The sequence below is a fragment of the Rosa chinensis genome, chromosome 4 (assembly GCF_002994745.2).
Source record: "Rosa chinensis cultivar Old Blush chromosome 4, RchiOBHm-V2, whole genome shotgun sequence".
Classification (NCBI taxonomy): Eukaryota; Viridiplantae; Streptophyta; class Magnoliopsida; order Rosales; family Rosaceae; genus Rosa; species Rosa chinensis.
In genome coordinates this window covers 11,089,814-11,115,611 of record NC_037091.1, presented here as the reverse complement: position 1 = coordinate 11,115,611, position 25,798 = coordinate 11,089,814, and the positions used below count along the sequence as shown (strand labels likewise).

At 42.5% G+C, this 25,798-nt stretch overlaps 2 protein-coding genes and 1 long non-coding RNA gene across 3 annotated transcripts; 1 reads left to right on the top strand and 2 right to left on the bottom strand.

Annotated features, from left to right (window-relative positions):
• The first annotated feature begins 225 nt into the window (after positions 1-225).
• LOC112198090 (putative pentatricopeptide repeat-containing protein At5g52630) lies at positions 226-3,119 on the top strand. The gene has a single exon (XM_024339133.2). It carries the CDS (start codon positions 541-543, stop codon positions 2,284-2,286), a length of 1,746 nt encoding a protein of 581 aa, XP_024194901.1. The 5' UTR covers positions 226-540; the 3' UTR covers positions 2,287-3,119.
• A 1,567-nt stretch (positions 3,120-4,686) lies between these two features.
• On the bottom strand, positions 4,687-6,641 carry LOC112198301. The gene is made up of 3 exons (XM_024339396.2): positions 5,997-6,641; positions 5,557-5,709; positions 4,687-5,396 (listed from the first exon to the last, which is right to left on the bottom strand). The coding sequence occupies exons 1-3, from the start codon at positions 6,562-6,564 to the stop codon at positions 4,711-4,713; spliced, it is 1,407 nt and encodes a 468-aa protein (XP_024195164.2). The 5' UTR covers positions 6,565-6,641; the 3' UTR covers positions 4,687-4,710.
• A 12,244-nt stretch (positions 6,642-18,885) lies between these two features.
• LOC121052563 lies at positions 18,886-19,318 on the bottom strand. The gene is made up of 2 exons (XR_005809479.1): positions 19,259-19,318; positions 18,886-19,092 (listed from the first exon to the last, which is right to left on the bottom strand). It is a non-coding gene; the product is annotated as an uncharacterized LOC121052563 (long non-coding RNA).
• Positions 19,319-25,798: the final 6,480 nt, after the last annotated feature.

Here is a 25,798-nt window from a genome sequence, read left to right as displayed (position 1 = left end):
GAATTCTTCAATCCATTAAACCATTCACATTTGAACTTGCAAGAATGTGAAGGAACTTGAGGGTTTTCATGAGTCTTTGAAGGAATCAGAGACTAAAATTATCAAGAGATCAAATAGGAAAATACTTCATGTCATCAACAATCAACAAAGGGCAAGCCACCTATTGCTCAAACTTAGCCCGTTTCATTTACGAGCCGAACTCAAACAAGCTAAAATCGAGTCAACTTCGAGCTATATTGAGCTAAGTGTTCCACTTCATTTTTGAAAAATCCACTGACCATATAAATAAAAACCAGCTTTCTCTCTCGAATACTTTATAACAACGATTCAAAAGAAGTGTTAAACACAACATTTTGAAGAGTCGTTTGAATTATAATCGATTTCAAAAATCGTTATTATAATTTCCTCATTAGAGATTAATTCTTTCCCTGCGTAAATAAAATAAAATAAAAAGTAAAACCACCCACGTGCAATCAGCGTGCACATAAACCCCTCCAAAACCCCATCCAAGACTTCAGTACCGATCTCCAAGCTCCTCTAATGGCATCAACCACCCTCCCCAAGCCGAACCCACTCGAACCCGACCCGCCGCCGCTGCCACAGCCCAACGCCGCCGACCCTCTTGCAATCTACGCCCAAGCCATCAAAACCCACAACGCCGACCGTTCCCTCCACAACCACCTCATCACTCTCTGCTCCAAATCCAACCTCACCTCCTTCTCTCTCCGCCTCTTCAACCAAATCCCATCACCCAACGTCGTCTCATGGACGGCCTTGATCTCATCCCACTCCACCACCCTCGCCGCCCTCCGCCACTTCGTCTCCATGCTCCGCCACCCCACCTTCCCCAACCAGCGCACAATCGCCACCCTCTTCAAAACCTGCGCTTCTCTCTCGTCTCTCTCCTTCGGTCTCTCCCTCCATTCACTCTCCCTCAAGCTCGGTATCTCCGCCGAACCGTATTCGGGTTCGGCTCTCATACACTTCTACTCCAAATGTGGGATGCCGGTTTATGCCCAGAAGGTGCTCGATGAAATTCCCCACAAGGATGCTGTCTGCTATGGCGCGGTGATTGTTGGGCTGGCGCAGAACTCGAGGCCCATTGATGCGCTTTTGGCTTTCGCTGACATGAAATGTAGAGATGTTGGGTCGAGTATGTATACTGTTTCGGGTGCATTGAGGGCCGCGGCGGAGCTTGCTGCTTTGGAGCAATGTAGGATCATACACACACATGCTGTTGTTACGGGGCTTGATGCGAATGTGGTTGTGGGGACTGCTTTGTTGGATGCGTATGGGAAGTCCGGGATTGTGTCTGATGCTAGACAGGTTTTTGATGAGAATTTGCTGGTGATGAGTCCAGTGGGATGCAATGCTATGCTTGCGGCGTATGCGCAACAGGGGGATAAGAATTCAGCGGTCGAGCTTTTTAATGCAATGGAAGCTCAAGGGCTTGTACCGGATGAATATAGCTTCTTAGCGATTTTGACGTGCCTTGGCAATGCGGGTTTGGTTTTGGAAACAGATTGGTGGTTGAACAGGATGAAGGCTGATTACGGGTTGGAACCAGCACTTGAGCATTATACTTGTCTGGTTGGTGCAATGGGCCGAGCTGGTCAGTTGGAAGATGCTGAAAGGGCTGCAATGACAATGCCTATTGTGCCTGATGCTGCAGTGTGGCGAACATTGCTAACATGTGCAGCTTATCATAAATCACCTGACTTGGCTAGGTCCATGGCTCAACGGTTATTGGAAATTGATCCGCAGGACGATTCAGCTTATGTTATTGTTGCAAATGTGTTATCATCCGCAGGAAAGTGGGATGAAGTTGCAGAAGTTAGGAAGATGATGAAAGATAGGAGGGTGAAGAAAGAAGGAGGTAGGAGTTGGATTGAAGTGCGAGGAAAAGTTCATGTGTTTTTGGCTGGGGATAGAAGGCATCAAAGAACAGATGAGATATATGTAAAGTTGGCAGAATTGATGAAGGGGATAGAAAAATTAGGGTATGTGCCGTTACAGAATGAGATGCTGCATGGGGTTGGGGAACAAGAGAAAAAGGAAGCCCTATGGTATCACAGTGAGAAGCTGGCTGTAGCATTTGGGGTGGTAAGTGGTGCTGCACCCCCGGGGAAGCCATTAAGGATTGTGAAGAATTTGAGGATTTGCAGAGATTGTCACGAGGCTTTTAAATATTTGTGTAGGTTGTTGGAGAGGGAAATCATTGTGAGGGATGTAAACCGGTACCATATATTTTCAAATGGTAGCTGTAATTGTGGAGAGATGTGGTAGCTTGCTTATTACAGTTGTGCTCTCAAGACAGAAATTCCACTGCCAAAAGGTGAAATGTAGTGTCTGTGCATGAGCCTCTCCTTGGACGATGCAACGGGGTTGCTAGGAAGTCTCCAGTCACAAACTTGAGGGTAATGCAAGAGTCCTGAATAGCTGCGTCTCCGAACCAAAACCTAAGGGGTTTAGCGAGGAAGATGATAGACTAGAAATAAAGAGGGACTGACTTATATGCAGAGGAAGGTTAATGCGTTTCTCACATGCAAATAAAAGGAAAAGGATGACAGAAATTCTGCATTGTGTGTGTGAGCTTTAGAGATGTTGGCAGAAGAATAGAATGACCAGAGAGATGCAGAGGGATTTGATATGTCATCATTGGGGATAATTAGCAGTGTCTGCATTTGGCTAGCAAACAGAGATGCACATCAATAATGCTACTAGTCCATGCTTGTAACAAAAGGACAAGAACAGATTCAGATAGTCATTATTGGCTGTCTCAAGAAGAGTCCGGCCAGCAAATTTTTTATCATTCATCGATTTGTTTTTTTTTTGGCTAAAAGGAAAAAGGCCCAGACCAAAACACAGAAAAATAACCACTTGTAATCCCAGACTTCCTGGGTCTTGAGATATCAGCAAGCTCATCAAAAAAGACAGGAGGTGAGGAAAGAGTAATGAGGCCATAGTCATGCTAATGCATCTGCAGTCATATTGCACTCCCTGTAAATGTGATGCAATTGAGGCTTCTTCAAAAGTAGCAATCAATCTGGGACAACAAGCAATAAGAGAACCCAGAGGATGGCAACCAAAGTTGGTACTTTGAATCAAGTTGACCAGAACTGCAGAATCCGACTCAATCACAAGCTTAGCAACATTGCAACTCTGAGTCACTTTTGAGACCATGAAATAACCCCCAAGCTTCAGCATCTAAAATTTCACCCCAATACCCAAGTTTATTTGAAAACCTGTAATCCCCTCACCAGTAGAGTCTCTAACCACACCATATTGAATTTGGACATGTCCTACATTGCTTCCTTTACTTTCGATTTGTTCTTCCCGGTTTCGTCAAATTGAGAAATTTGTGTATGAGCTTGTGATAGTAGCCAACTGCTATATACCAGATAGTTTTCGGATTCACAGTAAAGAGGATTGGGATAGCTAATCAGACAAAACCCAAAATAAACCAACTGATGAACAATAGATCAAACCCACGTACATGAAACTAATATGAGTTTTGACAATAGTAACAGATAAAATTAACGAAAACAAATTCTTGAAATAGAGAACGACATGTCGACGAACGTTACCGGCCGAGGATGGCCTGCTGGGACTCATATTCGAAGACCTGCTGCTCTCGGTCCGTCTGGACCATGATAGGGACAACCAGGATCAGAAACGTCGTGCCGAAGATCCACGCCGCCTTCCCCGTGCTCTTCACCAGCTTCTTCGCCACATACGACCCGTCGTTTGCCAACCCCTTGGCCTTCTGCACCACCGTCGACTGTGACAGCCTCGTGATCAGCCCCTGTTCCTCTTTGTCATTGCCCACAGCCACTCGCTTTCTGCCTTCAGACGCCATCAAATCTGTGTCTTTGTTTTTGTTTCTGAGGAAGAGACGAAAGAGCTTGGGGTTTTGGCTTCGGGTCTTTAGGGTTTTATAAAGCGTCGGGTCGGTTTGACATGGACTCTTCTTGCTTTACAACGAACCCGGCCCGGCCCGTTTCAAACTTCTTTGTTTGGGTTAAATATTAAAATTCGATGTCATGACTTGATAGAGAAGAAATTGTAAAGGAAATGGAAGGAATAATGGTGGGAAAGAAAGATGAGATTTGCTTATCCCGATTATAATTTCTCCCACCCATATTGTAAAATTATTATGTGGAAAGCTGATTCTCAGATTATTAGATACATCACGTCAACAGTGTATCGTTCCACTCAAATGTTGTTAAAACATACATTAAAATTTAAATTTTACATTTTAAAGTATAGGATTTGTTATTTTTAAATTAGTAAACATGTAGTGACTACGTTTCACCATCGGTGTGTAGTACAACAAATCGTTTCTCCGTTGTACGAGTTTTGTTTAAGATCGATAATTGAGACAATTTTTTGTAGAAAAAAAAGGCATAATGAGTAGTCGATAATATATGTATCCTAGAAGGCTTGAGTTTGGTATCTTTTCCTTAACTTCTGATGGTTGGGGCTTAAATCAAATTATGCTAATCGTTCTCAATTAAAGAGTGCTAGTTAGAGAAGATTTTATTGACTTGAGTTCAGGACAATCACATTTTTGATCCAATGGTAAATCCGAAAGCACCTGTGTGCTATTGCTAATAGTGGTAGAACTACAACACAAAACTCCTTTGTTTCCAACAACAAAAGGGCAGAACTTGAATGCTAGAGTAGTGAAGAAAAAACTTGGCATTTGTATTAATCAAGAAGACTAAAACCTCTCTTTACATATTGCAAACATGAGAAGGGTAAGTTGAGAACATTTTCAACTTCAAATGATTTGGACATGAGAGTATTCAACATCACATCCCTGTTCGTGTATCCACCCTTAATCCCAAAACCTCTGCAAACAACCATAGACATGTTGCAGATCCAAGGAACCGATACAGTAAACCCCAAACCAGAATCTCGACTGCCAACTACCACATCCTTGTATGCTTGGCAAACCTGGGAGACATACTTTCCCATTGGCAAAACTTGCTCCAGAATGGACGGAACAGAGCCATCAGGATTCAAAACCTCAGAATCTGAATGAAGGTTCACCACAACCGTTCCATGATCGGGGTGAAGCCGACTGCTGAGAGTTTTCATAAATGGTGAATCTGTGTCCCACAACTTGCGAGGGAATATGTCTTCCCCGTCATAAGCATCAATGAAGATCATATCATATACATTGGTGGTTTTGAGAATGAAATCCTCAGCATCTGATTCATAGAGAAACAGCCTCTCGTGGATGCCTTTCCACAGAACCTCATCCATGATATCGGGTTTTGAAAAAGCGCGCTTGCCTGACGGATTCATAACTGAGTAAGCAGGAAACCCCATAGCTTGAACCGAGGCTGAGATTACAACAGGATCGATTTCAACTATGTCAACCGCAGCACCTGAAGGGAGAAGACAGTTCCAAGTTAAGTCCAAATGTTTAAAACCCAATTATGCACTACCAAACTTCTCATAGGATTTGCCATAACACATCGTTATGAAATCAACAACAAATGGGCACATACTTCATTCCCTTAACATTTAACTAGAAATGCAGCCTACCTTGAATTTTACTAGCCAAAAACAATGGCAAGCTCCCTCCTCCATGGCCAATGCATAAAATACTCATCTTTTCCTTCCCAGTCGCCACTTTCTTCACATTGAAATCACAAGAAGCTATGGTAGCCAACCCAACTGATAACATACTCTTAAGATCTGAAAAATCAAAACTAACAAATCAAAGTTCCATTCTTTATTGTAACCAAAAAATATTTCCATTCTTTCTGAAACCGAAACATAACCAAATGTGTATATCCAGAAAAGAAACATAACCAAATGTGCTAACCCAAAAAAAAAAAAAATACTGAAACACTGATGGAAGAAGCTGAATAGCCAAACAATACGAAGCAAATTTGATCCAATTGTAATCAAACAAATATGAACTGGGTATTGAATCAATGAAAAACCCAAATCACATGAGCAGAGTAAAAGGGTTTACTTACATGGAACAGCGAGGCAATGAGGTTGCTGCATAAGAGCAAAAGAGGCCGGCTCCGATTGCCGGAAAGCAGCCAAGATTTTGACCGTGCTTTGGCGAGTGTCATCATTAAAACGAAGAGCGCGCCATTCATATCCAAGCACTCTGAACTTCTCATTGTAACACTGGGTTTTGTTTATCTCTGCGTACCTTTGCTCTAGCCATCTCTCTGTTGCTGCCCAGTGAAGCTTGCTGGGATTGGAGGCAGGGAAAGCGGCGACGGAGACGACACCGTTTCCTTTGTCGGATGTGGAGCGGAGGACGATGCGGCCGTCCGATTCGGTGCCCCACCATTCGGAGGCGTAGGACCAGTCGCCCTCGTCGTTAATACGGCGGCGTATTGCGGTTGAGAGCTTCCGGATGTTCCATCCAGCTCTTCTGCGCCACATCAGATCCGGAAGTAAAACCTGTCTTAGGGTTTTACTATTTGGATGTGGGATTTGGGTTTGGTTAATTAAATCACCTTTCTTCTGGGTTAATTTGTCTCTTGAGTTTTTTTTTGGTTTTTTGAATGAGTCTCCAGTATTTGTCATTGACACTAAAAGTCTCAAAAAGGCTTAAATGACTGTTAGATATATGAACATTTTCTGGATTACTTCAAAAACCGAGGAAGCTTAGGTGCTGTTTTAGGATACTGTTTTTCGTATTATGAATTCAAAAACGGATAGAATATACGTTTGGTGCATTGAATTTTGAAAGGAGGAGAATTGTTCTCAGAGACAATACCGAACCTCCGTGTAAATTGCGGAAATGACTTTTTCTTGTTTTCATTATTTTATGAGTACAATCAGACCATACAAGTTTTACTATTTTATTTCCCATAAACTGTTTTCAAAAAGTTTTACCAAACACATTCTCAAGTCACAAAAATGCCAAGTACAATTCATTGTGTTTGTTTTGTAAAACAAATTTTTGTTATTGTTCGGTCATTTTAAAGGATCTCTTGTAAGACTCACTTTTAGATCATATATTGGCAAATCGACCATTAGATTTTTAGGTTTACATGAGTGTTTGGCTCCAGTTTTGTTGCAGCTAGTCAACAGTCTCTTTTCTGCGTGGGCGTGCCAGTACCATTCGGGTGCGGTCATCGGGGGTGTCCCTTGACCTGACTTCTTTCGAGCGATTGTGGACAAGGAGAGCACCAACCCGTTGCGGGATTCTTTGTGCCTCGTGGTGAGGACTTTTGCTAAGCTTCTTCAAAATCACACAATCGATACTCAACGTCGTAGATCAAGCAGAGTGAAAATCATTGGGAAGTGGGGAGAACTTGCTAAAGCGTGACTTTAGCTTGGCTGGTTTGGGAGGCGTTACCCTTACTTGGCTGGTTTCGTAACCATTGTGGTCGCTGTACTACAGTCGGCTCCCGAGGATACTAGGACCGAACCACATTGAAAGAGGGTTTGGTGGCACTGACAGTCGGCTCTTGAGTATTCTGGGACTGCAGTGTGGTCACCGGTAAGAAAATGAGAGGGGTTGCTCTGGAGAACCTTGGATAATCGTAGAGATTAATTGATGAATTGTGTCTTGTTACTTCGTCTTAGCCTCTATATATACGCTACCAGGCCACAGTGGTTGGCCTTAAACAAATCATGATGAGTTTTCCAATTAAGCAATAATGGAATCATGATAGGTTTTCTAATTAAGCACTAATGGAATCATGATAGGTTTTCCAATTAAGCACTAATGGAATCATGATAGGTTTTCCAATTGGCCACCATGAAATGTAGTTGAATGCTTCCCCACGTGCATTCTATATTCCTTAATTGAATGGAGTATGAATATTCGCATGGGCGTGCCTTTTCTTGCAGCTTGCATAATCTTCCATAATTCTGCAGGTAAGCTTTATTTAGCCTCTAAATAATATATTTCGAACTTATCGACAATATATAGCTTGAGCCACTGACATTGGCTCAATTTCTCCAAGACACGCCTTGTCAGGGCCAAAATGCTCATTTTGGGTTCAAACATTGCCCTCTAGACCTCGAAGTCAAAGGTCTTCGTCTTAACTGAAGAGGTCTTGAATCAGCACTGCTCTTATAATGTCGTTGCTCCAAAGCCACTTTTATTGGCTTCACTGAAATTACTTGACTGATTCCATATAGGCCTCTAAATAGGCCATAAAGCTTGAATGCCACAATCTGAATTGCCTTTGTCATGAACTGTCGCTTTCTTTACCAACTTTATTTCCCCCCATGTATTTGATGTCTAGTATGCAGTGAATTGGCTAAACTTGGGCAGGTTGTAGGAGATCAGAACTTTAGCGTGCCCCCATGACAAGGAGACTGCTTTTGATCGCGAATGAGGATCCTGCTCTTCCTTGGTGGTAGCTTTACCATGTGTATAGCAGCAAGTATCTGCCTTGTTCGCTAGCTCTCTGTTGATTTTCTCAAATGTAGGTGTTGGAGCCATTTCGCTGGCTAGATCAAGTTTGATCAAGGCCTATAGTACTAGGCGAAATAAGATGCAGAATAGCAAACTGTTTGCTGCCATTTAATCCTTCGCGAATCTTATGCTGAAGCGGATGATTGAATCATGGCTATTGACATCATGACATGTGACCAAGTGAACCCACCATACTTGCTGCAACTTTAGCATCTAAAACCGCATGGGTTTTAATCATGTTTAATTAAAAAAAATCAAGCCACTACGCTGGCCCTGCGGTTGTAGGGAAAGGTGTAATGTCATCTCTTCACCGCCGCCTCAGATGCAATTCTCAAGATGGAATAATGATTAATTAATTATCAACTAGAGCCACTCACTGGCCGAGCTAATAAATTATTCTTCAAAAATATCTGAGCCACAAATCAAGGTGTAGTGGAGAAGTGTTCCTTGCGAACAAATTTTCTTCGCGAACATTTTCTGACTATTTCCTTTAAGGAAGATCTGAGTAAGGAGAAATTTCCTTGAGGTTGAGTGTTTTGTTCCATCACTTCAGCTGTTTTCTTCTCATCTTGATGTTCAGCTTCCTCTCAGTAGATGACGGTTTGCTCTGGTACTTTTGAACAATCCAATTAAGACCACAGAGATTGGTCCAGTCCCTATGGTGATTCCTCAAGGCTAAAGAGATTTCTGACCTCCCTCGCCCTTTTGGCCACTAGAATATTTATTCTAGCCATTCATGCAACGTGGGTTGTAGATGTTTTTTCCACATATATCAAAGCCACCGCATGGCCCTGAAACATTGGTGAAGAATTTGAAGTTGAATCAACCAAAAAGCCACATATTGGCTTTCCAAGGCCACAACATAATTGATAATTAAGTTGGCCATGGCTTAATTGATGATATGCATGACAACGTCCAGAGCCATGAAATCCACATGCATGATAATTGAGTTGACCATTTTGAGCATATTTTTGATCACTTTCATGACCGTGGTAGTGTCCAGTAGCAAGACCGCATCTCTCTTGGCCAGATTCTCTTGGAGGCTTTTCTTCTATCCTGCTTTTCCGGAGAAACCCAAAAGCAAACTGTTTCAAGTTCTCTCTTTCCTCCAAACTTTATCTTCCATTTTCGAAAAAAAACCCAGAAATGGCACCCAAGAAACCATTCGTTATTGATCAGGCATATGAAATCACTGAGAAAGCCGCATTCACCTAGCGGACTAACATGGGTGTTCGATGCAGAAGTCAGACCGGAGAGGAGAGAAGTCGACTGATGGGCTTTGGTGGAGTTGATAATCAAGCGAGCCTGGGTCCCACAACTCGCGATCGTTTGCTAGATGATGCTATGGCCTATTATGGGCTTCCCATCCGTCGTCCCATAGCGGCTCTTCGGCAGGTGCTCAGTGATTTTAGCAGTTGAGGACCAAGGAGGAAAGTGGGTTTCTGGCCTACCATCGCTCCCGAGGAAAATGTTTGGTATCAAGAGGTTCGAGCGAGAGATTTGGCCCATTGGGATGCGGTGGGTATCACCCAAACCATCGATATATGCTTCTGTCTTCCCCATAATACCAGCCCTGCACCGCTAGCCGCCGTTCTTTGCTTCTGGAACACCTCCAGCAATACATTCAATTTTCGGTTTGGGCAGATGAGCATAACTCTGCTGGATGTTCTTACCATTACGGGGTTGCCCATTGACTTTGACCCTTATGTGCATGGTCAGTTTGATGGCATTCAATTTTCTTTGAGAATGCATATGGGTGGTCGGGGGCATCGCAGCAAATCCTACCCATTCTGGGGCGACTATTACTACACCCAACATGACCACACAGGAGGTATCGCATTCCTGGAATTTTGGATTTGCAAATTTATCTTTTGCACTTCTTCCAACAAACCTACTGGGCCCTGGAATTCTCTGGCCACTGCTCTCTACAATGGTATTTGCGTTGGCCTTGGGCAACCTGTATTGGGTGCGTTATATTGCTCCCTTTATAAAGCCGTAATGCGCCCCTTCGATACAGACATTAGTGGCCCTTTCTGGATCCTCGCCTTTTGGCCGAAAATTTATTTCCTTTGCTTCCGTCATGGTGATATTCCAAAAGATTCTCCAGTCGATTCCCTTTTGGGGAATTGGTTTTGCCGTAACGTAAGGTATCGAGCTCCACCCTACTCCGAGTGTTTTATTTACTTGTACTTGCTGAAAGAGATGTCAGACCCAAAAATAGTCCTTTCTAGGCGATTCCCTCCTCCCCTTAATGATGGCTTTTTGCCCAGTGGACGGGATCATAGCGAAAGAACCCTCCTGGCCTTTCGTCGCGCCATCTCCTGCTTGGATATTCGTCTTGCCACTGACCTCGTAAGCTACGAGCTCTATGCCCCTAACTACTTTGCTCGCCAATTTGGGTTGGCCCAGTTGATACCCTGGCCTCTGGTTGATTCTGCCAATTACTACACCTCTTGACGGAGATTAGCCCCGCCTGAGTCAGCCCCCTTTTAGAGTCAGTTTACTTTGATAGTGATTCCCCCTAAGGTCAGAGCGCTGTACCCCCTCAACTATGTCAACAATGATTATGCTGATTGGTGGAAAGAAGTGTCCGTGAACTGTTGGGACATGCCATATGACTAACTCTTCGCCCTGATCTTTCGTGGCATGAGTAGTCTTGGTCCGAAGGACCGCAAGATTCTTAAGCTCTTCTCCAACCCTGCAGCACAACCCTCGCGACCTATTCTACCTTCTCGTTCATCGCGTCCATGGATACAAATCCACGAGCCTAGGGCAACAGTAAGTTTTTGTCTTTCTTCACCATTCCTTTTCCTTGTCTTGATTTTCCCGCTCTTATTCCTAAGTGTGTTTTACAGCGAACTACCGGGAGTAGGACGGCCTCTGTTCAGGCCGGGAAATAAAAAGCAATAGCAGAGGAGACTCCTGAGGGAGAATCTTCTCATGATGAAGCTCCTGCTGAGGTAATTTGGTTAAGAACGATCCCAAACTTGTATATTAGGTGCTTCCCCCCTTTTTGAGTTGTGATTCTTTTCTCGTACAGGCCACTGCTGTCTTCGCTCCCAAACGCGATCGAGCTCAATTCGTCGAAGAGAGTTTTGAAGATGACGAACCTCTGAGAATGCGATTGGTAAACTCTGGTCCTGTCTTATCCTATTTAAATTTTAGTATCCGGGCAGGATCTTCACTATGTATCTTTTGATAGGTCCGTCAGAGGACCACTGATCCCTCTCGCCTAAGCGAGGTTGGATCCTTAGCCTCTGTAGGAAAGCCAACTCTCTCGCTAGTTCAAGCATCAACTAGCCCGTGGCGCTTCTTCCCTCTCCCACATCTTCAAAGAATCTGCAAGGTCATACCATTCTAATAACGATCTCTGATGATGACTCCCTAGAGCATGAAAGCGTGGAAAGCCACTCTGAGGTTTCTGTCGCTTATGAGGAATTAATGACGATAGAGATTCCCGCGGCACTAAAGGTCCAAAAGGTGAATGAAGCGGGGCCTATTCCTCTTGGTGACCATGTACTAGATATCGACCCGACAGCTCGAGAGGTAAGCCACTGTTGGCCAATACTTTCCATTTCCCTTTAGATCCAAACCCGCTCTCTGACATTTCTGAACCTGACCAGAATTCTGTTTGTACCGAGGAGGTGGTCCTCGACGCTAAAGATCTGGCCGGCGGGACGTACATCCCAGGTTTGGGGGATGAGGCAAGCAGTGGTGGTCTCTTGATTTCAGAAATAAACGAGGCAAGCGTTGAGGCCGAATGTTCTGCTCTCGGAGCTGCTCGTCTCCAACACTCTACTGATGAACCTCGCATTGAATTTCCAGAGTCTCCCACGGCTGAGATGTCGGACCAAGGTTAGGTGGTCGTTGAGGGAAATTATGCTGAAGATGAAAGAATTGAGGAACCAATTGACCCTCTAGCATTGGTGACTTATGATCGTGCTGTGAATCCTCCGCCTCCTCCTCCCACTAGGCTTGAAAAGCTAGCTCGAGTCCTTGAGGAAACTCCTCATACCGCAGCTGAACTAGCGAGGACAGAGCTTCGAAACCTTTTGGGACAACGGCGGCTGGGTCCTGAAGAACTTTCCAGGATCTGGGAAGCCATTGTGTTCCTTCGCCGAGAGTGTGTGGTCAATCCAACTCAGCTCGACACTATAGAGAAGCTGTTGAAAGACCTTGACATAGCCCGCGCTAGCCAATCTGCCATGGAGGCTCGAGCTCGTGTGGCCTGCGTGGTACAGAATAACCTTAGTAGTCAGATGGAGACTCTTCGCGGCACCTTGAATGATCGGGCCACTAGCATAGGAGAGATAAGGCTCCAGAAGTTAGACTTAGAAGCCCATATCCTACATCTCCAAGCTCGTTTGGCCCATGTGAACAACGAGCTCAGTGCGGAGGAAGCCCAACTGGAAGCTCCCTTGGCTGCCTCCGAAAAATTGACTCGCCGCTTGGCCCAAGCTAAAGAACGAGCCTTGTTGATTGAAAATGAGGCCCTTGCTGCAGGCCTCCAAGTTGAAGTGCTTTGTGTGAAACTTGATTTTGCGAGCCGGCCACTTTAGGCCTCTTATGACTTATAGTAGTGATTTCCTTAGGCCCAATTATAGTACAATATATATATATATATATATATATTCTTCTTGTAGTACCGACGACATCTTTATTTCTTAACTAATATTTATCTTTTGGATCCACTTGCTGGCCCCAACTCAAAACTCTTGGTTTTATTTTCTTAATGATTCTTTAACTTCGCATTAACTAACTGTTGAAAACTCCACCGTGAAAAGATAATATTGAAAATGGAACAGTTACCTCCTCGAAAACCGTTCGGTTCCCCCCACGCTCCAATAATCCATTCTTTTCCAAGATTTAGGGCAACTTTAATGAAGATTTACTAGTTTGACTCTTCGACTGTCCATCCAAGGGTGGAGATTCTTTTCCGATATTTAGAGCAACTTAATCAAGATTTACTGACACTTAGTTTGACTCTTCTCTTCGACTGTCCATCCAAGGGTGGAGATTTGCATGCCCTGTTCCTATAAATAAGTGCATTTTAGGGATGGGAACGTTCACGCCAAAAACCTTCCTCTGAGTTTCAGATCCTCAACAACGGCCTTTCAATCCTTGCTTCTCTTTCTCCTTCTTCACAAACTTTCGCCTCATGAAACCATTCTCAGCCTCTGGACTTTAGGCCTTATGGCGAAATCTCAAGCCTGGACTAGGCCTCATGTCTTAATCTCAGACAACCCCTTGTTTCGGCCTTCTGGAAGTCTGGATGGAAAATGCCAGGCTTCAGATTGGTTTAGAAACACGAGGGGGCTCCAAGTGTGGGATCTCCGGTCATGCGAGATCATCTTTGTTAGAATCCCGCATGCGGAGCAAAACGGGGAAAGGGAGGAAGGCCACTTTGTGGTTCGTCTTTCCTCCTCTGTTTCCTCCCTTCTGAACCATGCCCGTGTTGTGCCCTCCAGATGGAAGGGGCTTTGGTTATCACCTCCTTCTCCCCCTCTCTCTTCTTGACAGAATCTTGGAGGGATGGACTCTTTGAAGGAATGGGTTCAAGCTATAGAATGGCTATTCCCATACTTCACGTCCAACTATTGGTGGTTACCAAGGCTAAAGGGGGTGTAGAGACTCAAGCCGATATTCGGTTCCTTCACTCTCTGCCCCTCTTATAGATAATGGCGCGGCTCAACCCGACGTTGGATTCCATAGTTGCTTCCTATTGAAGGGGCCTGGAGGCTCCATTTTTTTTCACTGGAGTCTCCCCTTCTCATGGATAATGGAGTTGGACAATCCTATGTTGGGTTCCTCTGCCGCTTCCATTTGAAGGGGCCGCGGGTGCTCCGTTCCTCTTCTTTTTCCTTCCCTGAAGTCTGCCCCTCCTTGGGATAATGGCGTGGCTCAAACCGATGTTTGGTTCCTCAACTGCTTCCATTTGAAGAAAGATTCAGAAGATATCTGAAGATTCCTATTTTGTATTTTAGCCACCTTTGGCTTTGTAATGATTGTACTGCATCTGGCCGCAAAGCCACTTTATGAATACAATAATAGTTTCTTATCCTGATATTCAAATATCAGTGAGGAGCCAATAATTGTGTCTCGCAAGGCCCCAAATATAGGCCCCCATAGTTATATATTGAAAATAATAGGAACTTTTAAAATATGCTCCGCGTCAAAAAGAGCCTCGCGGCGAAGGTTTTGAGAAAATCCACACCTCGACCCTATTTTCTGCGAAGGTGTTTTCTCTGCGAGAGAAGAGACAAAGCTCAAAAAAAATTCCGAAGCCGCTAACTCGGCTTAGTATAGTGTAGTGTTGCCCCCTAGTGTTGGTAGGCGTAGCGAAGAAACGATTATGGGCCTCAAAAACAGGCCTTCATGAATGGGCTTCGCGAGTGTAGGAACACTAGAATTTCCCCCCATGTCTTATGCAAAGAAACTGTCTACGACTCCTCCGAGTCCCAGACATTGGGAAAGTATTTTTTCAAGTATCTGCCATTGATAGGGTTATGATGGACATCTCCATCCAGGTCCTTGAGATGAAAAGCTCCTTTCGCTAAGATTTTATAGATGATGTACGGGCCTTCCCATCTCGGAGTCCATTTGCCGCGACCATCTAACTTTTCGCCAATCAGGAGAACTGCTTTCCAAACCAACTCTCCTTCACTGTAACTCCTTCCCCGTGTCTGCTTGTCATAGGCGTGAGCGCCTCGTTGCTTTTCCATGACCAAAATATCTCAAGCCTCAAAGCGCTTTTCGCTAAGGTCTTCATGTTCCTGCCACATAGCCTGAACGTAGTCTTCTCCAATGAGATGATGTTGCTCTTGAACTCGTAATGATTGGACGTTGACTTCCAAAGGCAGGACTACATCATGGCCAAACATCAAAGCATAAGGTGTTGTCGCGGTGGGATTCCGCTTAGATGTGCGTTAGGCCCAAAGAGTCTCATGCCATTGTCGCGGATTAGCTTCCAACATTTTCTTCAGAAAATTGATAATGATCTTGTTGCTGGCCTCCGCTTGACCGTTAGACTGAGCATAATAAGGACTGGAATGGACAAACTATATTCCCCATTCTCTTGCCAGTTTGTCAACTTCGCCACCCATGAAAGCTGCCCCCAGGTCTGAAACAAAAACTTCTAGGATACCAAATCTGCAGATGATGTTTCTGAACAGGAATTGTATCAATGTGCCACCAGATGCTTCCTTCAAAGGTTCTGCTTCAACCCACTTTGTAAAGATCAGTCGTGATGATGATGAAATTGTGTTGAAGTGATGAATGTGGGTGAATCATTCCAATTAAATCCAGCACCCATCCTCTTGCGGGCCAAGGCTTTATAATGGGCTGCATTGGAATATTAGGGACATGTTGGACCGGCCCAGGAGCTTGGCAGTCCAAACAACCTTTAGCGAACGCGATACAATCCTTCAAGATACTGGGCCAAAAATATCCATGTCATCTGAGTAACCAACGCATCTTTGGACCTACCTAGTGAGCGCCGCATATGCCGGAGTGAGCTTCTCGCATGTGCTGTTTCGCCTTGCTACCATAAACACACCTGAAATCTACGCCATATTCTCCTCTTCTATGCAGCTCATTATTTCTGAGGAAATAGTTGAGGGCAAGGTAGCGAATCCTTCTATCCGCGGTCTGATCAGGATGTTTGATATAATTGATCAAAGGGATGCGCCAATCCACATCAATGGGCTCCAAAGTCGCTACTGACGTGTTGTCTGGATGATCTTTTCTCGTCATCCAAGAAGGAAGCATTCGATGCTCTACTTTCAATATTCTCTTGAGCACGCCATATCTAAGTGTTACTCCTGTTGCCAGCTGGGCTAACTCGTTCGCGGCGAAATTTGGTTCGCGAGGAATGTGCTCAAGATCCACGTCATCAAACTGGTCCAACAGTTCTAGTGTGCTGTTTAAATAAGGGACCAGCGCGAAGATAACTCATCTGAACTTTTCACGCATCTGATTGATGACCAGGAGAGAATCTCCAAGTATTTGTACGTCTCTGACTCCCATTTCTAGTAGTAATTCTAGGCCTATGATTAAGGCCTCATATTCAGCCTGGTTGTTGGTACATTGAAACTCCAACTAGAATGAGTACGAAAAGTGATCTCCAGCCGGATTCTCCAGTGCGATTCCTGCTCCGGGCATGGTATCTGTTCGGGAACCATCAAAGTACAATACCCACGGTTGTAACATGACCGCTGCCTGGCCATAGGTGAAAGGTTCGGAGCAATGTATATGACATTCCTTTCCCTATAAATTTTCCATGACCTCTAGCTCGCGAAGCTCTAGAGCGTCCAGTATGGGATGATGTGCTAGAAAATCCGTGATGGCTTGACCCTTCACAACCTTTTGAGGTACATATTGTAAAGAAAATTCTGAAAGAGCCAAGATCCATTTGCCAATTCGGCCCCTAAGAATGGGCCGCGACAACATATATTTGACCAGATCGGTCTGAGCGATTATGCATGTAGTAAATGACAACATGTAGTGGCGCAGCTTACATGCAGAGAAGTATAACGTTAAACATAGCTTTTCCATTGGTGTGTACCTGGTTTCGCAATCTGTTAACGTTTTGCTAAGGTAGAAGATGGCATGCTCCACTCCCGCTTCGTCGTTTTGTGCCAGCAAGCTGCCTATTGAAGCTTCCGCCGCTGAGATGTAGAGTTTGAGCGGTTGGTTTGGTTTCGGAGGAACGAGAACTGGTGGATTGGTTAGGTAGGCCTTTATGCTATCAAAGGCCTCTTGATGCTTCGCTTCCCACACAAATTATGTTTGTCCTTGCAGCTTTAGTAGAGCAGAAAAAGGCTGAATCTTGCCGGCAGAATTGGAAATAAACCGTCGTAGGAAATTGATTTTCCCCATCAACCTTTGCAACTCCTTCTTTGTTCGTGGCGGTGAGGCATTGATAACTGCTTTAGCTTTATCTTCTGATACCTCAATGCCTCTCTGATGTACAATGAATCCCAAAAAATCACCTGCTTGAACCCCAAACACACATTTCGTAGGGTTCATCTTTAGCTTGTGACGCCGCATACGTTCGAAAACTTTTCACAAATCTGCAATGTGACTACACCGCTGCTTGGATTTAATGACTACGTCATCTATATAAACCTCTAGAATATTCCCTAAGATGTCATGGAAGATTAGGTTCATTGCTCGCTGGTACGTGGCTCCTGCGTTCTTCAAACCAAAAGGCATGACCACGTATTCGAAAACTCCTGCGAAACCTGGGCATCTAAAAGCAGTTTTGTGTCTATCTTCTTCCGCCACTGGAATCTGATGGTAGCCGGCAGTTCTGTCCATAAAGGAGAGAAGTTCATGTCCAGCTACTGCCTCCACCAACATGTCTGCTACTAGCATGGGGTAAACGTCTTTGGGAGTGGCCTTATTGAGATCGCGGTAGTCGACCCACACCCTCATTTTGCCATTCTTCTTTCGAACCGGAATAACATTGGATAACGACTGATTATACTTGGCTACCCTAATGATTCCTGACTTATACATCTTCTTGACTTCCTCCTTAACCAAAACCTGGGTTTCTGAGTTCATTCACCTGGACTCCTGCTTCACCAGATTTTGATCTGGGATAGTCGGCAGTTTATGGCAGACCAAGTCAGGAGATAATCTGAGCATATCTTCATATTTCTCTGCGAAACAATCCTTATATTCCCGCAATAAATTGATGAGCCCCTGTTTTTCATCAGGCTCTAATTTTGCGCTTATTGCCACTTCCACTGCCTTCGCCTCAGTGCCCAAATTTAACTTTTCTGTAGGATCTCTAACCTTTGGCGGTGTATCATCCAATGCTGCTGGAGCCAATCGGATAGGCTCTTCTTCCTCCTCCTGATCGGAGAATTCTTCGTCGATGTATTCCAATGTCGCTACTTGTGCATAGGCCTCTTTTTCGATCAAATATGAAGACAATCTATCATACAAAGAACGAAAGGCCGCTACCTCTTCCTCCATGAGGTCGTGATCCATTAATTAAAACTTGGAGATGGCATCGTATGTCCAAGCGTTTCGAGGTCCTTTTTTGCGACCGCGAGCCCCCATTGTGCCAATTTAGAGGCCATCACCCCTGTGGGGAGGCCCTTATCATCAATACTAACGACCTGTAAACACTACAAGAAAAAAGGCTTTTTGCAAGGAATTTTTTCCTTGTAAAAAACTGGAAATTCGTTGCATTAACCCAAATGCAAGGAATTTTCCTTGCATTTGAGTCCTTGCAAAGAGGCCCTTGCAAAAGAGCAAATACAACAACTTGAAAATTCCTTGCATTTGAGTTTGCAAATGCAAGGAATTAACACCTGAGGTTAACTATGGTTAGCTAATATACAAGGAGAATTCCTTGCATATCATTCCTTGCATTTAGTTAAAAAAAAATTTAAAAAAAAAATTAAAACTGAATAAAAGAAAATACCCCAATTGTCATTTCAGATTTTATTTTATTCATTGAATTAAAAACAATTAATTAGTTTGTTTGTACATCAAAAATTGCAATTTAACAGTATTTCACTTAACCACATAACACTTCTAGTTCCAGATTCAGACAAATGACGCTTAGAGGCGTTTGAAACAGAAACTTGAGACAATTTGTCTGCATCTTTGCTTAGTGTCCGTTCTTTCAATGGCATATAGTGCCGGAGCCACTCCCCAATATATACCTGAATAACAGAAGATGGGAAAAGCTGAGAAACAGCATGGCCAGAAACATGGCAGATCACTCATAGAAGCAACTAATGATTAGGACATACAAGTTCATTTACAATAACTCGAGAAAAAAGAAAAAAAAACAATGTTCAAGATGCCTGAACACATAATTGAACTAACCTGTGCAGACCTCATGATCTTAGTATCAGAATCACCCAGGGATTCTCCAGTGTGCCATGTGACCAACCATTCGAGGGATTGCAAACAAAACTGGGAAGAACTCCGTTGGAAATCTGATTACTCTGTTTAACAAGAAGTCAATACTTTCTTACCAATTACAAACAGGAACCTACAAGCTTTCATATCTTTATACAAGGACAAGTACCTATATCTGAACCAGAGTAGAAATCAACATTTGGATACAGCTTTCTGTTAACAAAATACTCATCAAATAGTGCAGCTTTCTCCAGCTACCTGCAAATCACATTAGATAACTGCGCTCAGACTTTATGGTGTTTATTCAATTTAATAGTTGCCAATAGTATAACAATATTGTTGAGGCATTATAAGACAGTGGTTACTTGAGACATTGATGCATTATATAGCATTATAGCTAAAGGGTTCTTTCATAGATTTCAAAATCTGGTATGTTGACCAGATGTGTATTTACAATTTTCCAATTAGAAGAACCTAACCAACTTTAGGTAAAAATGGTTAGATTTGGCCTTTGCATTTCCAAAATGGATTCAAAGGCATAAGACGATATGTGTTTCTGTGAAAAGTGGTTAGCCAAACTTACCATTACATATTAACTTGCATCCTTGGCGGCGGGAAACAGCTCGTTTGGCAACTCATTTGAGCAGCTGTTGGATATCAAAAATAATGATCAGTATGAAAGTCAGTTAAAAGTTCATATACATATGTAAATAGCTGAATTGAAATGTGAGGTTCACATATAAGCATGAATGTAGTTTAAGGTTATTATTGTCGTATTGACATCTTAACAGCTCTTTTGTGATTACCATCTTAATAGTTTTTTTGTGATTACCATCAAATGTTGCTGAAATCTCATGTTGGGCTTTGTGGACCATTGCAAAGCCTGGCCATGGTATGTGAAGTCGAACAGAAATAGAGTCTTCGTCTCTTATAATTGAAGCCATTCGACTTCCTGCCAGGAAAGTTGTTCAGTGGGATCCTGATACCATTCTGCATCCAATGAGCTCTAATTTTGTCGCCTGAGGAAGATGAAATAGCAAAACAAAAAGCTAGAGTAAGTTTCATTTTTTTTTTCTCTTTTCAGCAGTCATATTGGAAAAAAAAAAGTAGCATGAGTGTTCAGTCCTTCTAATACAATAAGCAGCAAAGTAATGACTATGCCATATTGCCATTATGAATTGAGACAGAGAGAAGTTATGGATCACTGTTTTCCAGAAACCAAATATAAAAATTATGGTAGTAAAAAATAAAACTTTCCATGAAGAATAAGACACTAAATGGACAAGCTCAGTAAAAAAAGTAAGAAATGAATGTAGCAATGAGCCATAAGTACCTTCTCCAAGCACTTGCTGGAACTTCTATGATCACCATTCAAATAATAGGCATTTGCAAGATTAGCTGTTATATGTCCTGGTTTAGGATCCTCATTCAAAGATGCTAACAAATACTCCTCTGTAACATTTGCCCTTGTATGTACTTATAATGACGCAGGTTCTTCGACCAGAGTATTATGATGATAAAGCAACACTCTACAAAAATTGACTGCCATCCAGGAGTCAGCACTATTAGAAAGCAATGAAAGAGTTTATGAAACTTGGAACCAAACTCATCAAAACCATACCTGCAACAACTGGACCATATCGACATAAAAGAAGGGGAGGATAATTGATTAAGGCGGTGGGATGATTTTGATCTTTGAGGATCAACTGCTGGAAATAATTTTACTGAAAATAGCCTAATTCCACTGAAAATAGAACATGCAACAGTTTCAGGTTAGAGAAGTATAGGAGGTCAAAACATATAAAAGAAACCACCATGTAGTTAAAAAACTGTAATTCATCGAACATTTAGCATGAAAATACTCCTGAGATATCAGTGTAAGATAATAAGAATATAAAATTAAATACTATCACTTAGCATAATTTTGAAATGTTAGCAATGTTTGAGTTAACCATTGTTCATACTGGCAATGAGATTCACTCTTAAATTGACTGTTCTATTTTGTCTATCAGTTAATACTCCGATCACTCGAATGATATTAAAAACTTAAACTCAGATAGGACAGTATACCTGTATGCACTCTTCCTCACTTAAATAATTGTTTGCTTCCTATAATTTTGAATATGCAAAATATCTTTGAGTGCAGTGGTACTCTATAAGATGTACGAATAAAGAAAAAAAATATGAACACAAAACAAAATGAAAAGAGAAAAAAGGGATCGATCTTGTGGATTAAAGAAACCAACAATATATAATCATGATGGAGCACAAAATGAAAATATGATCGAGGATAGAAATAACTGGAAAGAAGGAAATGGGGATTTACCTCAACTAATAAATCTGTAATGGAGTCAGGGTTTGAGCCGTGTTGATCTGAGAAGCAAATGAAGAAGATTTGAACCCGGCTGGTAATTAAAGATTCAAGATTGGACCAAAGTCGATCGATCTATAGAAAACATATATCTATTGACATTAGGTAGCTAGTATATAGTGTGCAAATGAAATATGAAATGGACTGCGTCTACGTTGAGTTGGATTAGCAAAATTTGAACTGACTAACTAAGAAGGAACAGAAAGAGAAAGTCTCTAAAAATCACATACCCATTACCGAAACATCGGAATAAAGCAACAATGGTATCACTTCATTATACCACTGAAATCCATAACCAATACAATATACAAAACGACAACAAAGACAACTGGAAATGTTTTATACATAAAGTTTATAATCATTACTACGTACGGTAGCCACTATATGCTCTATCCATGTCAATGTTATGTTTCTTTGGATTTAGAAAGTGCGAGAAATAACTGCTCAGTAAGAGAAAAAGCATGATTCTCAAAGCTTTATCGCTAGCTATAGGATTTATTAGATGGAATGAAGCTGTAATTGATTTGAGGTAAAACTATGTCAAAGTTTTGGAAACACTTTCATTAGCAGAAATGATAGAATTTGGGAGCACCCTTCTCCAAATTTATTGAAGAACCTTGCACAGAACTTTTCTCACCAGTAAACCATATGCTAAAACGATTACACAAAAACAATGAAGTTGGTGGACGCTCCCTGCAGATCAGAAAATTTGTTGTTCCTTTGCAGAATATAGGAATTCATGCAGTTGGCATTTTATCAATTAAACACTAACTTGGCCTTGAAATTCAGTTTATAGTCAGAGGTATGATAGACTCAAACAAAGAAGTATCAGGACAACTTTGTCTTTATCTAGGTTCAGCTCTCTTTTGCAGAACATATGTTGTTCCCTGCACTACCAAGTTATTTTGATATTCATAGCTAGAAGCAACTGAATTTTAGTTTTACGTAACTATATATCACTATATGGTCAGATAAAATAAAGCAAAAAACAGTTAGAATATGAAGTGTGTTAGATAATCAAGTCACTATTACCTTATTTCTTCTTGAGATACGACAGTTGCCAGATTGGAACATATATGTGCTATGCAACCAACATTTTACTTCATGTCCAAGAAGTCTGAACTTTCCTCCACTCTGGCAGAACATCATTTCTTTGTAATTTGTTGTACCGCCTTTGCAACTGCAAATCAATTTCCATTAGTTCATCCTTTAAATTCATCAATTACAAACTCTATTTAACACCAACACTCAAACAATATAAACCATAAACCAATGGAAGATGCACAATAAAAGCAAAGGCATAAGAACAAAACTTGAAGAGTAAGATATTATAAAGCTAGCTGAAGACATATGATTATCTAATCTAATCCCTTGGAGAAATCTACCTAACAATGTTTAAATATAAAGGTTTCGATTTATGGGTTTTGCAGGTCAGGATACCTGAGAGTTGTTTATAGTCTATAAATATACTCATTTATTTCAGTTGTTGAGGCAAGGAAATTGAAACATTTAATCGGAAACCAAACTTTGATGAATTACCAAGTGTTGTGAAACCAAAATCATATTTCTTTCAGTTCCTAGGCAGCTAAACAGAGCATAAAGGAGAATCAGAAATCGGTATTTACCTGAGAGTGGGAGTTTTTAGTTTGGAGAGACTGAAGCAATGAAAATGGAGAGGCCTCGGTGGCAGCTTTGGCCTTAATCTCTTATATATAAGCGAGACTTCCATTACTTGCAAAAACTCAGCTCTTCGATTGCCTGCAAAAATAAAAATATGAAAACCCTTTCAATAACCTATCGAAATCAATAAAATCTCAATTTCAATCAAAATCAAAATCGAAACCAAACCCCTACTTTTAGATATGTCAATAATCCTAAACCAAAGAATTCAATTCTTCTATATCTAATTCAAAAAAGTACATAGGCTACCACAGGGAACAAAGTCGTATGTATAGCGTATAGCAAAAGTAACAGATGCAATTCGAACCCAGAAATCGAAGCAAGAAAGATGGCAGCAACTTACCAAGCTTGAAGTTTCCGAAATCGAGTCGAAAACTGAAATCGAAGCTACTTCACCTAGTAGAGTTCGAGCCAAACCCAGACTTGAAGACTGAAAATTGAATACCCAGAAGAAGAAATTAAGAGGAAGCCATAAATCGATTGAAGAATGAAGACCCAGATGCAGAAATTAAGAGAATTACAGAAACCCAGACTCACCGCGCACCGTCAGTCCATCACGGCGTCACCGTCGAAGAAAGAAAAGGCGTCGTGCGGTCGTGCCAAAGAGAGACACAGAGAGAGAGAGAGAGAGAGGCGAGCTTTAGTCGAAAACTTTTAGGTCAGATTGCGTTTTAGGCATTTTAGCCTCCTAGGACGAGTTTCTTAAAAAAAAAGGGACGGAACACCTAGTCGCCGACTGCCCAGCTCCCAGCCATGGCCGCCCAGCCCGCCTAGTCGACCGATTTTCACCCCCACGCCTAGCTCGATCGACTAGCCGATTTTCGCCACTGACAGTTGGATTTGGGGTTTTCGTGTTTTGGTGTATTCTTCATCGATCTAGAAGGACCAGAGAGAACTTTTGTTTCTTCTTTTTCTAACTAGAGTCAGTCGAGTGATAAAGGCCCTGAGTGTCCACAAATAAAAACAAGGAAGCGAGTTAGATCGTTGCAATTGTGGTTTGGAGAGCGCTAAAAAATCCCGCCCAACAATAATTGCAAGGATTCTAAATCTATATACAAGGAATTTACCATTTTTTAGATTTGAGAAGACCAAGTAAAAGGAATTGTTGCATTCCTTGCAAACTCAAAGAGCCAGATGCAAGGATTCACAAAATTCTTTGTATAAGTCAACCAATTGCAAGGAATTTTGACTCCTTGCATATAAACCCGTTGCATATACCCAAATTTCTTGTAGTGAAAGGAGAGATTGATTCTAGGTAGTACCTTGCGTCCACGTAGCTGGTGGACACCGAAAAAGGTCGCGGGTCTGCTTTGACAATTTCCGCCTTGTCCGCGACTCTATCCCATATGATCAGCTCCTGATAAAGGGTGGATGGGACACAATAGCTCCAGTAGATCCAATCGCAGCCCATAATTGCGCTATATGCCTCATAGCAATCCGTAACAAAGAAAACGTAAACCCCTTCTGCTGGACCCACCTTGACTTGTAGGAAAATCAAACCCAATGTTTTGGTTACAGTCCCCGTGAAGTTCTTTAGCGTAAGGGACGTGGATTAGATTTTCACTTTCTTGATCCCTAGCAGATGCATGGTTCTGGTGGTCAAGACGTTAACTGCAGCGCCTGTGTCTACCATGATCTTGCTAACTTTGATGTCGTTCACATCGGCGGTCATATACAATGGCTTCATGTGTTACACAATTGCTGGCGTTGGCTTGCTGAAACTCATGTCCTGGTCTCTCACATTGGTGTTTGCAGCCTCTGCTGCTTCGACTTCCTTCGACGTGGGTTTCTTCGCTAAAGATGACGCCGCTGAGGTGATCTCGAACGTTCGTTTGTCCAATGATTTATCATCCTCTGCTTGGAATTCCTGAGCTGCCACTGGTAAGTCATATTTTGATGATAGGACATACACCATGTTACATGTAATGTCCAACATGTCTGCTTCTTCTGATTCCACAGCGGGAGAGCTCAAGTCCACTTCCTCCGCGAACTTGCTTGCGACGTAAGTAGCCAACAATCCTTCTTTTTGGATCATGACCTGCTCTTGCTGATCTGTCGCAGAGGTAAATTCCTTCTTGGGTGAGTCCTGCCTCTGCTTCACTGATGAAGCCCCTTCTGAGTTCACAACCACTATGCTTTGAAACTTCTTAGGCCTCCATTGCATAATTGCAGATCGATTGTCTTTGCCCCCCAGCCTGTTAAAGATTGAAGGCTCGCTATCTCTTCCTTTGGGAGATATTCTCCGCCAAACACTGACTTTACAAGCTGGCAGCAATTCTCGCCTTGCGAGAGCTAGGGACTTCTCCTGAATGTCCTTCCCGCGAGCGCTAGTTTTTAAAGCCCGTTACAACATCTTAGGACGCCCCTGGAAAACCCGAGGGGCGATGAACCTTTCGGAGGTCAGTGCCTCCACCTATCTCTGGTATTCTTTTGGAGATCTCACCAACTACGAT

What these genes read in the sequence shown, in the direction of transcription:
- LOC112198090 (XM_024339133.2), top strand. Translation starts at nt 541, where the DNA reads ATGGCATCAACCACCCTCCCCAAGCCGAACCCACTCGAACCCGACCCG.
- LOC112198301 (XM_024339396.2), bottom strand. Translation starts at nt 6,564, where the DNA reads ATGACAAATACTGGAGACTCATTCAAAAAACCAAAAAAAAACTCAAGA. An exon ending in TCATTGCCTCGCTGTTCCAT is followed by an intron (nt 5,710 to 5,996) that starts GTAAGTAAACCC and finishes TTGATTTTTCAG; the next exon opens with ATCTTAAGAGTATGTTATCA. An exon ending in TTTGGCTAGTAAAATTCAAG is followed by an intron (nt 5,397 to 5,556) that starts GTAGGCTGCATT and finishes TTCTCCCTTCAG; the next exon opens with GTGCTGCGGTTGACATAGTT.